Source organism: Dermacentor albipictus, chromosome 3 (genome assembly GCF_038994185.2).
Source record: "Dermacentor albipictus isolate Rhodes 1998 colony chromosome 3, USDA_Dalb.pri_finalv2, whole genome shotgun sequence".
NCBI classification, from domain to species: domain Eukaryota; kingdom Metazoa; phylum Arthropoda; class Arachnida; order Ixodida; family Ixodidae; genus Dermacentor; species Dermacentor albipictus.
The window spans coordinates 53,678,984-53,694,162 of NC_091823.1; the positions used below are offsets into that span (position 1 = coordinate 53,678,984).

At 41.0% G+C, this 15,179-nt stretch overlaps 1 protein-coding gene across 3 annotated transcripts in view; it reads left to right on the forward strand.

Annotated features, from left to right (window-relative positions):
* Ku80 overlaps positions 1 to 15,179 on the forward strand; it is a 36,128-nt gene that overhangs the window by 14,238 nt on the left and 6,711 nt on the right. For all 3 annotated transcript variants that reach the window (XM_070535455.1, XM_070535453.1, XM_070535454.1), the window contains exons 8-15: positions 29 to 91; positions 913 to 1,050; positions 4,554 to 4,644; positions 5,930 to 5,990; positions 7,358 to 7,427; positions 8,571 to 8,657; positions 11,173 to 11,282; positions 14,908 to 15,004. In XM_070535455.1, the coding sequence (XP_070391556.1) occupies positions 29 to 91; positions 913 to 1,050; positions 4,554 to 4,644; positions 5,930 to 5,990; positions 7,358 to 7,427; positions 8,571 to 8,657; positions 11,173 to 11,282; positions 14,908 to 15,004 (717 nt within the window). The remainder of the gene's footprint in view (positions 1 to 28; positions 92 to 912; positions 1,051 to 4,553; positions 4,645 to 5,929; positions 5,991 to 7,357; positions 7,428 to 8,570; positions 8,658 to 11,172; positions 11,283 to 14,907; positions 15,005 to 15,179) is intronic.

The window sequence follows — 15,179 nt, forward strand, 5'->3', positions numbered from 1 at the left end:
GACAGCTTGTTCACTTTTCTGTTGTTAGATCAAGAGACACTACTACATGGGTGACAAGACTTCTTATGTGGTTGCCAGGAAAGGAGATGAGGTGTGTTATACTTTTGCTAATCATTCTTAATGAGGCAATACATTATGCATGGTGTCAGAAAATTCTGAAGTTTAAAAATCTCTAGAAGATATTGTACGAAAATGCTAGCAAAGAAAGTTCTTCTTGCGTGGAACTACCTAGACATTAAGTAATACATATTTTAGCGCTGGCATGTTTAGGACATAAGGGGTCAGAATGTCTGGAAAGTTTGGCACTCACTTCTTAGTGCTTCCAGTTCCAAAAAGTGTAAGTTGAAATTTGATTGGTCTAGGCACGCCCTTGATTGAAATAATATAAGCTTGCTCTCAATAATCTGCAAAAATTGCTTTGATTCTTAACCATGCAGTTAAGAAAATGTTTTTTTTTCTACATATTTGCATGACTGTAATTGTTAAATAAGTAATTGTACTCATTATATACTAATCGTTTGGCACATACAGCCACTCATTGTAGCATGGGGCTTGGTGTGGCACATAACACAGTAGGCGCACGATCATTCAGACCTAAATGTGTTGTATAGTCAATTATTTAAACCAAATTTTAAAACACTGGTTTCCTAAATGTTTTCAGTGTGTTGAAGCTGCTTGTGCATTCTACTACGCACTGAATACAGCCTTGTTTGTGGCCAAGAGTGGCTGAACATAAGACTGTGGGACTTCGAACTGTCATGCCATATGATAAGTCGTGCCAGCTAAAAAAAGAGGCTTCAAATAAAAAAGTGTTTAGGGCTATTATATTGCCTTGCATGTCACTAATGTTTGAGCCCAGCGCACTGTTTATTTTGCATATTCGCATTAGACAGTAGGAGTTTAAATGTGCAGTCTGCTGGTGCTGCCCTATCTGCACTGATCCAAGCCCTCAAGAAGTCCAAGATGGTGGCTATCGTCCGGTACGCCTTCTCCGACAAGAGTGCACCTCGAATGGGCTTTTTGAGCCCACGGATCAAGGAACGCTATGAGGTGGGAGAGCTTGTACTCTTGCTCCTTCGGAAATCATGTACACTAATTACCAACAAGCCATATAAACTTGGCAGTAAATTGACAAAAATCTGAGTAATCAAATTTCAAAACAGCAGATTCACCAAAAAAAGCAAATGCTTTCATTCTGTGAGTGACTGGGAAAAGTCACCAATGCATTGCTGTATACACCTATGCTTTTTCATGACAAGTTGGCCAGTATTTTGGATGTCAAGACGAAAGTACCCTTTGGGCCTGCATTAAATTCGCATTCAATGGCTGTGTTGTCGGCAGCACGTCTTCATTCTAGTTTGCACACTCCTGCTCGAGCACTTTGCCACCAATCGCCTTGTATAGTGAGCAACAAAACTTTATCACTGCAAAGAATACTTGAAGTTTGACACAAGAATGCCTCACACTATCAGTAATAATGACTGCACACATGCAGCAAACAATAAATGCAAACAAAGCCAAGTTTGTACATTACCTGAGCAAGCTTGGCAGCTTGGCTTATTGTATACAGTGAACTCTCATTAAGATGAACTCAGTTAAGCTGAATTATCGCATTTAACGACCATGGGAATGTTTGTTTGGTTTTCCATAGACTCAGTGCAAAAAAAATCCGCTTAATACGAACCCCATCAGACGTGCTCTTCGGTTAAGACTAACATTCGGAGCGACTGCCACCACTACCAATCCTGGGCTAGAGTGCCTCAATGGGCCACGCATTGGTGCGCATCGCCCGTGGACAGAGGTGAAAACAGGAGGCGGAGGAAACAAAAAGAGACAGTGACGTTTCACTTCAGGAACGCTGGTTACTCGTAAGCGTATGGATGCTATAGAGCATACGAAGCTATCAGCCCTCGGTGCGCCTAGACTGTCTGCATCGCAGATCGATTTCAATACAGGGCTCGCCCAGCCGTGCCATACGCAGCAGCTGGCGGAGTAGAACGCCCCCTTGTAAACATTCGCTTACGAATTAAATTAACAAGCATGGTGTCAGTACACGCAGGCAGACATCACACTCGATGACCACGGACGCTCGCTGTCTATCGCTTCAGTGCAAACTAAGCGGCAAGAACACAGCGTGTGCAATACTACGAGCCATCGGCCCCCCTAGACTGTGCGTGCCTTCAGAGCAGATCGCGTTCAAGATAAAGCCTATGCAACCGCATGCCACCGAAGTACAACACCCCTCCCCTTCCTGGTGCCACGCGTATGCAGTGGAAGATCGCACTCCCCCCCTCTTCCCTCCTCCTCTGCGCACACGAGATTGAGCCACCACGGTCAGCTCATCATTGCGCACTTTCACTTGCGCACACAGCGTACGGCGTGCGAACATGGTGTTATCACTAGACGAACCCAGTATGTCCGTATCGCAAATGAAACCTGTAGCAACTGCCAGAGGAGGTCAACTCAGTGCGCCTCCGCCTACCTTCCTCCTCTGCGACGCTTCGCCTTGTTTCTCCATCCCCACTTCGCTCTACATCACCTAGACGTTCCTCTAGGTTACGTTGCTTTGCTGCATGCTCAGCACGCTCCTTCATGCTTTCGCTAGCTCGGAGCTGGCACCGATGACTTATGAAGCGGCAGCTGCCTGCTTTAGCTCCTTAGTGAGCTTTTTCAACAGCACGAAGGCACAGAAGGATTTTTAAGGTCATTAGGTGAGATGAAATCGTTTGGGGTTGCTTGCCAATTTGCACAAAAGTGCCAAACATTCATCATGGACTGTATGAAACCAAGGAAGTGTACCACTGGAAAACAGTTTTCTTTTAAGTTCAGTAAATAAATGCTTTTTATGTCATTTTCCCCCATTTTAAGTCTACTTCATTTACCGTTTTGAAGTAAGATATTTGGATGCATCTGGTCATTTTGCCAGTTATTCTTCTGATAAGATGAATAAATTTTCATGGTCCCTTCGAGTTTGTTTAAAGGGAGTCTACTGTAGTTTGTTTTTGTTTGTGGCTAGCAGTCAGTTACTCTTGGATTGGCCTGGCCATAACATACAATCCAGCATCTGGCAGATCATCCTTTCTCTACTCTCTACTGTGTTTCAATGAGGAGCTGGAAACATACAGAAACAAAAATGGTAATTCCTGCTCACCACAGCTGCTGAATTTGCAAACCAATTGGCAAGAAGAATAGGAAAAATCATGCTGTACACTGCAAGGCACCAGAAATTTCTGTCATCATTCCAAATTGCTTGCATCTCAGAGATGAGTCGTGGTACCACTACGATGTTTGAGTAATCAAACATGTCCATATTTCTGTTGTTCAGAAAATCATTTGTCGACTTCGCACCATTGTGGAAGTTATATTTCTTATTAATCTGGTATGGTTGCCAGGGCTGAGTTCTCAAGAATTTTGTTTTTACTTGTTCTTCAAGGATATTGTATTGCCAGTGTTGTAGTGTGCACTGCTATGATTGCATTAGATATATTACAGATGCTGCCGGCTAGAGTAGTGCACAATAAATGTTAAAAGAGCACACTGAAATATGGAGTGCAAGAGAGTGCACCAGGGGATCTTCATGTTGAATCCAAACTGACCCTTACATTGACACTATAGTACTGCCATGTGTTCAAGTATTCAGATGGTTACTGTTGCACGGGACGTGGTAATTGTCATAGAGTGCTCACATGTCCACTAGGTGGGGAAGTCATCCAGACACTTTACAGGGGTGTTAACATTCAAAATTCGTTACTGGAGTGCAGTTGTCCTCTTTTTGCAGTCTGTTAAATTTATAAGTTCAGCCTTGGTGGAGCCATGAAATTGATTCAAGTTATTCATCTGTTCAAGTTAAAGCAACAATTTTTTTTTCAGGATTTCTGAAAAGGACTGAACTATAAGACAGGTTTAATTATTTGATGTTGAGTTAACTTAAGGTGGCTGTACATCTGAATGCATGCTGGCACATGTGAACTTTAAGCCTAGTCGGTAGATCACCAGTTTTTGCTGAATATTATGCATCTTGAGCATTTTATTAGATGGTATTATTCGGACCGATGACGGCAGAAAGAGTCCCAATGAGTCTCCAAGGGTCTGTGCTGTACAGCCACGTGAAAAAAAAGAGGCTGTTTGCACATGTGCAGTGTCAGTGATAAGTCTTTAGCTTGGGACCTTGCTTCCAAACTTGCCCGCTTTCCTCAAACAGAACAAAACTGTTGAGTCTTCTTGCTTAGTTCAAGGCCATGTCAATACTGCTTGCTGAATGCTTTTGCTTTATTTTTTTCTTTCTACTACACGTTTCACCTAACACCGTGCCCTCCTTTCTTTGTCATCACTACTTGGTGTCCAAGCGTGCCTTCTTTCTTTGCTTCGGGCAGACTTTCATGACAGCGACTCATTTAGGTCCATAGCCAAATTCGTCTTCTATTTAACATCAAGCTTTCATGTTTGAGGTTGTTGCCTTTTGCGGCTTTGTTGCACAGGTAGCTGCCACTTATCCTACCCAGAAGGGCTGGTGCAGTACCTGTGTTGTCTTAATAATTTCATTCGCTTTGCAGTGCCTCGTATTCATTCAATTGCCTTACATGGAAGACTTGCGAAGATTCACATTTCTGCCCCTGGACACCAACAAAGATAATATTCCAACAGGTAAGCAATTTTTTGGCTCTACTGATCCTGGCCTTCTTGACAAGCAGCACTTGTGCTGCTGTTTTCATTCATATGTGCTGCTTTTCATTATGATAAAGAGCAGGTTAACATTAACCCTTTAAGGGGGGAATTATGAATGGCAAAAAAAGAAAAATAGATCCAGGTCTACCTGATGGCTTTGTTTAGCATGTTCATCAAATGATGTCCACAGTTTTTTTTTTCCAAAGGATTAATCTTGGCAGGGGGGAGATATTAGTTATTTATTCGAGTGTCGCACCAGATTTCTCAGACCGTGCGACACCGCGAAACAAGTCCAGCTATCAGTCAGCCTGTGCGTTGCTGCGCGTCAACAGCCTATGCTTACGCGAGCATGCATATGAGACTGCCACAACAGGCTAGAAATGAAAAACATGATAGGGTTAACAACTAAAAGCAAAATTATTTAAAATAACCTAGTGAGTGCTGTGTAACACAGCATGATCATTTTGAAGGATTAAAATTTACTGAGCTGAAATAAACAACTGTTTCTAATAATTTCTGGAAAAAGACCAAATTATTTTTTGGCACTAACGCAGCCACGGCAAAAGGTCAAGCTAGCCTCCACAACATTGCATGCAATGTATGTAATGAAGTATAGCCGTCGTGGGGACGTTCAACTGTGACGCATCCCCTGATGTTTTCCCCTCCTAACTCTCGCCTCCTATAATACGGATTCTTGGCATAGCTGAGCGCCGGTGATGGGCATTGCAGATTAGCATGAGAGGTGGCACAAGTGTTGCATTGCTAACGCCACCGAATGGCGGGCTTACTCAGGCACGTAAGGGAGTAGGCTGTTCCTCTTTGGCTTGGGGTCAGCGTCATGCGCGGTCGTCTCGCACGCTGGCTGACGCTTCGTGGGACTGCCCCAAGAAAGGCTTCAGAGCAGTACACCAGGATGGACGAACACGATCGTTCCAATACACCACCGTTCACATGACCGTACATGTGAACAACCAGGCGTTGGTTTCCAGCATGGGGGAGAACATATTCGCTCACCATCCAGTCGCGCAAGTTGGACTTCCCCGATTTGTCGTGCGCCCATTGGCATGCTCTGTGGATGGCAACTCGGCTAACAGGCATTAGTGTACGAAAGGTGCAATAGATGCCCTTGTTATTGTTTACACTACTGTGTTGTTCCTTTGTCCCATGATCACGTATGAGACCCCAAATCGTGTGTGTGACCACAGTGATACTCAGGCTCTTTTTTATATTACAGAATGCAAATGGGTTGAATTTGTCTTTGCAGACATGCAGCTGTCCCTGTTTGATGATCTCATAGCGGCAATGGACCTTACAGCTGTGGATATGTAAGATGACATTCTCTGTGAATTATCTTCTGTGAAAGATTATCTTTTAAGTGAACAGTCCGACTGTTGTGAAATATTATTTATACAGTGGCAGTGTAGTATATACTAGTGTTACTAAAAAAAAAGAGCAAATTGGCATGCCCCATAATCAGAAAGTGGTTTTGGCACATAAAACCCTATAATTTAAAGGAGCAAATTGCAGAAAACCTCCAATTCTTGTGCCGACCCGCTGAATGACATTTTGCATGAGAAAAAGCAATCAAAGACCACAAAGTACTGGCTCTTGCAACTGTCAAATTTTTTTGGCAGTAAGTGATACAGGATCTGTACGCATGTGCACAGAACTAGCTTGAAAGAATACTTTCCATCACTCCTACGTATTCTTCGGACTTGATTCATACCTGCTGAATCTCACAGACAAGTTGAAAGGCAACATTATCATCAAGAAAGGCGAACTTTTGACCATTTGCTGTTGCAGATTGCTTTTAACTTAAGCAGCATGTAGCTGCTATGAAGCTCATGTTCATGCCGACGCACACTGAAATGCAGAAGTTGCTAGGCAAAACTCTTAAAGTACAGTCGCCCGATTCTTTAACAGAAATGTGCGAGTGTCGAATAGCCGGCCGGTGAACACTTTCTAATGGTTCCCGCTGATCAAGTTCTCGCTGATCAAGTTACCGCTGATCAATCAAGTTCCCGCTGATCTGGTTGCTTCACACCATTAGAAGGCGCTCACCAACCGGGCTAGTCGCCGCTTATGCGGTGCTGTTAAAGTATTGGGTGACTGTACATCTCATTCTTGATTAGCCACACATTTATCATTGACCTCCTGCCTGGCCAACATATATTTTTCAGCTTGGGAGTGAGCTATGCTGATGTCAAATGTGCATGCTTATTTTTGCGCTTGACAGATTATTTCCAGCCAACACTTTGCAGTCAATACTTTATTTACCTGTGCAGTATGGAATGTAAGCAAACAAGGTTATCAGGTTTTCTTCAGCCATCTTGTTGTGACGTTACTGTTGCCTGTGAGATTTACCTGCGGAGCATTGTATGGCAGTTGTTACTGCAGCGTCTGGAAGTTGTATATCGATCACAGTGGAGTTGCCAAGACAGCTCTGTACTGAGTCATGCATCTAAATACACTCGGTCACCATCTTGAGGACTTCATCATATGCTTGTTCTTCCTTAGAAATTATATGAAAAAGAACTCTATGATTGCTGGCATTAGCCATTATTATTATTTTCCTACTATCTTTGCTGCACTGTCTGTCTACATAACAAGTTGCAGTCAGGTACCAAGCAGGACTTTTATAGGACACAGTATAGGACACAGTATAGGACATAGTATTTGCTCCTGTTGACAGAAATGGAGAACCAGAAGAGCTGTTCAAGTCTAGTCAAACCTCAAATCCATACTTGCAGCGGCTGTATCAGGTGAGCAAGTCCTACCCTATTGTGCATGCTGGCTATTATATGTTTACACTGCTTTTAGGTGAATCTTAAGCTATGTTACTGATGCACAGAGAAAGATAATCAGTTGTATAAAATTATCAGCAGGCACTAGGCAGTGCATGTGATATACTGCACGTCACATTTCGTCAACCCCTTGTCAACAACACGGCACTGGGGAGGGCTACAGTTGATGCCATTTAGCTGTTGAACAGAGTGATATATGTATGCGCCATTTTCACAAAAATACTGTATTGCTGTGAGGTGCATATGCTTGCTATAGACTTTTACCACGAGAGCTCCCTGGACATCATGATGAAGCCCTCTGCACTGTTATAAAGACACATGAGCCCTCCGTGAAAGCTCTGCAGAAGAAGCAGCCCGTGCCTTTGTACTCATATGCAACAGACCAGAGTAGAGGTTCTCTCTCTCTCTTTCTCTCTCTCTAAAGAGAATGTCTATACAAGAGAAAAGTACCATACTTACACAAATATCAATGCAAGCATTATTATTATTATTATTATTATTATTATTATTATTATTATTATTATTATTATTATTATTATTATTATTATTATTATTATTATTACCGTCCTGGAAAGCATTCTGCAATATATTGAACCCCATGCTTTGAGTGCTATGCAACCTTTTTCCCCTCTCAGTTTCACTTTTCAATATGCAGTCTGCATGACTGCTAGTTGACTAGGCTGTGTGGAAAAGCTGACCCATCAGTGGGCAAGAGATGCAGGTTAAAGGACACTTAGATAATTTTGTACTTTGTTTGCTTGTTTCCAAACATTTTCATCCAGATTCCCTACATTAAGATGCATAGGTTTGACACTCATTTGAGAGAGTGTTTCCTGAAAAATGCAGGTTGAAAAAGGCATATTTGTATTTCCCACACTCCAGATGGCATTGCAATAATACGAGTTTCAGAAAGCAGTCATACTGTACTGTTATTCTGCTTATTTTCAAACTCTTGCATTTTGTTGGTGCAGATTGGTATTCTTGTAATTTCCCTATAATATTGGACTCGTTTGTTTAGCAATAGTTTATTTCATGTCCTCCAATCTTTGCTAGTTCTGCATTTTTCTTGGCCTGATGAAGTATTTATTTCATTGTCCACAGTGTATTCAACACAGAGCAATGCATCCAAAAGACCCATTGCCTCCTGTGCCTCAACATATTGCAGATGCCATCAAGACGCCCAAGGCGGTGAGTGAGTTGTCACATGAGAAGTCCTTCATTGTCCTTGTGCTTTGCCACTGTTATTGCTCACAAGTCAGAATCCTATCCCTGTTAAATAACCAAAAGTGAGATGGAATAGCTGACTAAAAATGGTCTAAGTTTTATCTATATTTTGAGTAAAGCAAGAATAGACAATTGGGAACACTACATTGAGGCTACAAGCGGGTGAAAATGCCTCGTGTTCACATGGAATGGTCACTTTGTAGGATTACTGCCATGGTAGCTCACTAGCTATGGTATTGAGCTGCTGAGCTCCAGGTCAGGAGTTGGATCCCGGTTGTGGCGGCCACAATCTGGTGGGTGTTGAAATAAAATATGGCTACTACCCTTCCGAGTAGCACAGTGGTTTGGGGGTTGCGCGATTGTGCTCCAGTGAGACGGACTCGAAGCCCGGTCCCAAGGACCGCATACGAATGGAGGATGTGCACGACAATCCTATTGTACACACCCTACATACCTCCACTGCAGGGCTGTATACATTGTATATAGTGTTGATCCGTTCATACAGTGTGTTGCTATTGTGTATATGTGTACCACTCATTGGATGCACATTAAAGAAGCCCAAGTGGTCAAAATTAATCCGGAGTCCCCCACTGTCCCATGTGTCGTAATCAAATAGCTGTTTTGGTGCATAAAACCCCAGAATTTAATTTTTTACTTTACACAATTCATGAAATGGAAGCTTTATTTGTAATTTCAGTGTTAGACCAAATGATTGTCTCTCTGAAGTTATATAGCAGGAGAGAAAGATTCAGTCTCTCAGTACATTTCCCAGTTGCTGCATCACTGAAGGTAGCTTTTCCTAAAAGTACATGCACATCTACATGCATGTTACTATACTGTATAGTACATAATAGCACGATTAAGTGGTCAACATTTGGCAAACAAGGGACATCTCTGAAGCCAGTGTTTTCAACGAGGGTCTTCATCAGGACAACAATATAAGAGTTGTCCAGTTTTCGAAGCAATGGCTCTCCTGGGACATCCTTTGTTTACTCACTGATGAGATTAATGTTGGAACTTTTGTGGCACATAAACATGAACATTGCATGAAATTACACTTTGCATAGGATGAAAATAAATTGTACACATTGTCATTAGCTTTATAGCATAGACTCATAGTTGTGTAACATAGATTCCAACATAGATGTTGGATCTGCATAACTTTTTTATATAATGCTTCATAGTGCTAATACTTTTTGTTCTTCTCACGGTCCTGCTAAAAATGTACTAAGTGGTTCTACCATGCAAGTTTGCAACTAAGAAAGGAGAGTTGAGGACGTGATGGCGCTGAGATGTGGAGACTAGCTTGGTGCTTTGAGTCTGCAAAGGATTCCTTCCGGAGGCTCTGTAGTACAAGCAGAGGGCATCACAGGGCTTGATAACAAAACTAGTCGTGCCATTCTCGAGCAAGGACACCATTACATATGTTATCTCCTGTATTAAAGAGCACAGCTGGTGGGCATCCCTTTCTTCATTTCACTTTCAGTACCAGGAGCAAATGCCTTCTTAGAAGAAAAATACGTCATTAGATGTTTCCCGAGTCACCAGTTGACATGGACACAGGGGCTTTTGTCACAGACAAATTGCTTAACTGCGCTGAATGAACCTTATTCTGCATGAAAGTAAAATTGTAGTGGCGACTTTTTCAAGTGAATTCCTTCATTTAGGATCTTGGCTAATTTTGCAAAAGTTGATAAAAATTTTAGAATGAAAGGAAGAGAAAACATCTTGCTTACAACTTTGCATCAGTGCTACAAGAACAGATATCATGTTGTTGTAAACAGGCACCTTCTCACATGTTACTATACTGTGCTAATGTACCACTGTATTGCAGGCATTGGATGTGTGTTACACAGTAGCTCATGCATTGCAGCCTAACAACATTTAACGTACTTATCATGTTATTGCTAACTAATGTATAACGCCAGATTTCATACCAATAAGTATTTTGTAACCAATTGGCCACTGCTCCTATTCATTATGTTTTGGCCTATATCAGGAGGCATTGTTGCCTCCTTTTGTCGCGCCTCGTGGACATTCTGTACTATCTGTATGTCCGAATAAACTGAATTGAATTGAATTGAATTGAATTGAAAACCTTGAATGAATTGATGAAGCACCTGCTCGAATGTTTACTTTGGGCACACTGTAATAGATGCTGTTTGGAAAGAAATCATATGCATTTTCATTGCAGTATGGCAGTTGTAAGCATGATTATTCAACTTTAAAGTTTTATGATTTTCATAAATTTTTATGAAAATTTTGCAGTCTGAATAATGTATGCTTCCTGCAGTTACTAGAATTTGACTTTTTCATTTAAATACAACTTTCAATCTAATATGTTCAGTGATTCCCTGACGAGAGTATTTCGGGTGTTCTGCATACGCATTTTGCATACGCATTTTTGCATATGTAGTGTGAGGTTTAGAGCTTATTCTTATTGTACTATGAAGTGTGATGGTGGTTTTTACTCCAACAGGTTTCAGAGCTTGCAGAGCCCATTCTAAAGAAAATTTCATCTGCATTTCCCCTGGAGGACGTCACCCCAGTAAAAGTGCCTCAAGACAACGGAGTTGGACCCTGTGACCGGTCAGTGCAGCTGTGTTATTTTTTTCTTTTTTGCTGTATATTTGTTTAATGTTGCTGAACACATAAAACCTTTAAGGCTAAAAAATACCCAAGGAAGTCAAATAGCTGATTTACTGTTTACTATAATTATTTAAGGCTTGGTGCCTGTCATTATTGCCCTATTTATTTATTTATTTATTTATTTATTTATTTATTTATTTATTTATTTACAGTACTCTCAGAGTAAGCATCCATTATAGAGAGAAGAGGCTAGATAAATGAGGTTAAAAATTAGATTATAAAGAAAAGGCACAGTATAAGTAACAACGAAAAATTATGATAGCTCACTAATTACATAAAATAATAGTAATAGTTCACCATAGAAATTTGATGATACACTTTTTAATACACAAGTTAGGAATGATAGCTCAATACATACACAGTTAAGTTGTAAATACCGTGTTTATACTGTAAAAAAGTCACATGGTATAGTATTCACAAGTTTCATGATTTAGATGTAGTTAACTAAAGCATCTCTAAATTGAACAGGATTACTTATACTAACAGTATATGCTGGCAGACCATTCCATTCATTGCATGTTTTTGGCAAAACTTATTGCAAATGTGTTAGTGTGTTAGAGCGAGGCACATGTGCCTTATGCATATGATCTCTACATGAGGAGATGACTGGTGCTGGATTAATCCATGATGACCAAAGGGGTGCGTTCTGGTAGTAAATCTTATGAAATAAGTGTAGGCGTGCATGTTTGCTGCGGGAGTAACAGTGAAGGTAGGTTCAGTCTAGTCTTCATTTGTGTTACGCTTGCCGTACGATCGTAATTACCTAGTTAGTATAAACCGAGCAGAGCAAATCTGGACACTTTCAAAGCAGTTAAGTGAGATAGCATCATGTGGGTCCCATACTGATGATGCGTATTCCAACTGTGGACGAACATATGTCGTGTATAACAATTGTTTGAGTCATAATAGTGCTAAAGAAAAGGCTCTACAAAGATATCCAAGTGTGCAATTAGGTATCTTTGTTCATTATGTAGTCGATATGGTACTTCCAAGATAACTTATAGGTTATATAGATGCTGAGATATCTGTAGTTTCATACGCTCTCTAAAGGAATGTTATCACGTAAATAGGCAGTACAAGCTTCATTAGTACGGGATATTCGCCTCAATTTACATTTCTTGACGTTAAGTTGCATGTGTCATTTTTTTAGTCCAGTTATGCAATGTGTCTAAATCGTCCTGAAGAGAGGAAATATCTGCATCATTAGTAATTTTGTTATATAATACACAGTCATCTGCAAAAAGACAAATTTTAGACAAAATGCTACCAGATATATTGTTAACATAGATAAAAAATAACAGCAGCCCAAGTACAGACCCTTGTAGAACGCCAGATTTGACAGGTGTTCGAGTCGAATTAACTTCATTAGCATTTAGAAATTGTATGTGGCGTGTTAAAAATGCTTGTTTAATACTCAGGGGATATATATGACTGTTACAATCTGTAAGTCGCTGCAATTACTAACAAAAACTGTTGTTGCAAGTCTATTTTTGTAAATAATATTTAACCTTTTTCTGCAATATCTTGCCTGAGGAAAAACCGGGCTTTTCACTGGTGGTGCCGTTCCCTTACATTTAAGTTTTTCACAAGAAAAAGGTTTATACGTATCGGACTTGGTATACTTGGTTTGCTTTTGCGCCACAAACCTGAAAATTTAGCTTTTCAGCATGAACAAATGACAGAATTGAAAATGTGAGTAGTTAGCTGCATCCTGAATGAAATTTAACCTATAAAAAAATAAAGAAAGAAAGAGAAGAAGACATCTCGAGAAATTAAATTTGTTTGATGTAATTGTGGAAACAATAGATTTTGTGATCTTAAAATTCGCAAAAAAAAATTTTTAGATGGTTGCTATGAATGATGACAGGCCGACACGTTCACTTTCTTACCACACCCTGTGAGTCTTCCCCCACGCTCTCCACATCTGTCCATTCTCGTACACCACGCACACTCCGTACAACCCGCATCTTCCTTCCTCTCTCGCCTCCGCACTCATGCTATCTGGTCCTTCCTCTGGCAACTACAGTAAAATGTGCGTGTGGCCTCTGAGAACTGTGACTTGCCTTGCCTCACATGGTAGCAATTTGTAAGAGTCTGAAGAGTGCCATTTTAGCGTACCGAGAGTACCAGACTGCCAGATTGTGAATATTGTTACGGATGAGATGGGTGTATTTACAAGATGATTGAGGGGGTGTAGAGAAAAGAGCACGGGCAGTCAGGCATGTTCTGCATCACACCCAGTTCTTCAATGTCCTCTTTGGATCTGCCATGCAGCGAAACATCTTCCTTGTATCACTGACCACCTAAAGAACTTCAGGTAGTCAGAATTAATTTGGAGCCTTTCACTACAGCAGCTCTCATAGGTCATTTGTTGCTTCGGAACATTAAACCTTGCCATTTAATTTTCTTGTACTCTATGTTCTTACATATGAATGGCTTCCAACCTTCACTGTTCTTTGAGCACTTTCCAGCTGTCTGCTGTATTTATCTACTCTTTCCTTGGACACACACTCCTTCCTCTATTTATTTGTAAGTGCTGGAAATGGCAAAGAAACCATAGAGTGCGACCAACATAACCAGTGTCGATTGAAAGCAAAGTCCGTTGCCAAATGCCACACGTTACAGGAAATGTGTTCACTTTACATCTGCATCAATACCCCCTTGAGTTTTGCTTCCATTGTAATCAGTGCCTGAAATTTTCTGCTTTTGGCTTCATTTCATCAGCCTTTTTAGCACAATCCTTGATGCTCTAGATGTCAATACTTAAGGTTATCAAAAAAATGAACAAAGAACGACCTTTTTCTGTTGTGGCAACAGTGCCACGCCAGGCCCTTTCCTTGTGCTACGAATGCACTTTGACAGTGATCGCTGTGGGCATTCTTCCTTTTCTGAGATGTCACCGGCACATGCACAAACGTAAATTGTAACTTTTGCACAGCATGGTCGTCAATAAAATTTTGGTGCCACCTTTTCGGTTGTTAGGGAAACTTGAAATGGCAAGAATGTGAAAAGTGTGCATGCCCCCAAAATTGCACTTTTTCATGCTTGACCCCTCCCCCCCCCTGACACACACACACACGCACACGCACCTTTAATGACTTTTCGTGCTTATACAGGAAAGTTAGCATTACTACTGAGCAATGTTCAAAAATGTATTCCACTTGTAACTAGCTGTTGAGGTTTCACTCTTACTTTTAAGGCTAGCAGAGTTGGAGCAAAATGAGAAACGTTGCAGCTTCCATGGGTCATTTAAATGCTTGTTCAGGACAAACTGGTGGACTAGTTGGTTATACATGTCGGCTTGAGCTCGCGATTCATTGTACGCTGTGTTCAAGTAGACATTTAAATGCTGCTAGTTTTCCAGCTGTTTGGCTTTATTTGAAAAACATAGCAATGAAATGCCAGTTATTTCCTTCACTCGGACCAATGACATTTAATTGTGCTATAGTCTGATTGAGGATAAGGGCACCAAGTTTCATCAAGGTGTCATGACTTTGTGGTGTAACTGATGCATAAAAAGAATGACAAAAAATATATATACCAACAATCTTGGTTTTGACTCCAGAAACAAAGATGATGTCACAAAGTCGGATGAGCCTGCCTCCAAGAGGGCACGTTCCGATGTCAGCATGGCAGACTTGGTTGCCACAGCAACAACAAAGGTAAAGAAAGCTAACATTGCCAGGTGTGTAGATACGACTTAAAGGAACATTCAAGGCAAATACCAAGTCGGCGTGAACTGTTTACATGCCGTTCCAGAAACAATGAAATGCTTGTTTTGTGCCCAGAAAAGACTTAGTTCACGAGAAAATTGCATCTGAAGGGTCTGAATACCTT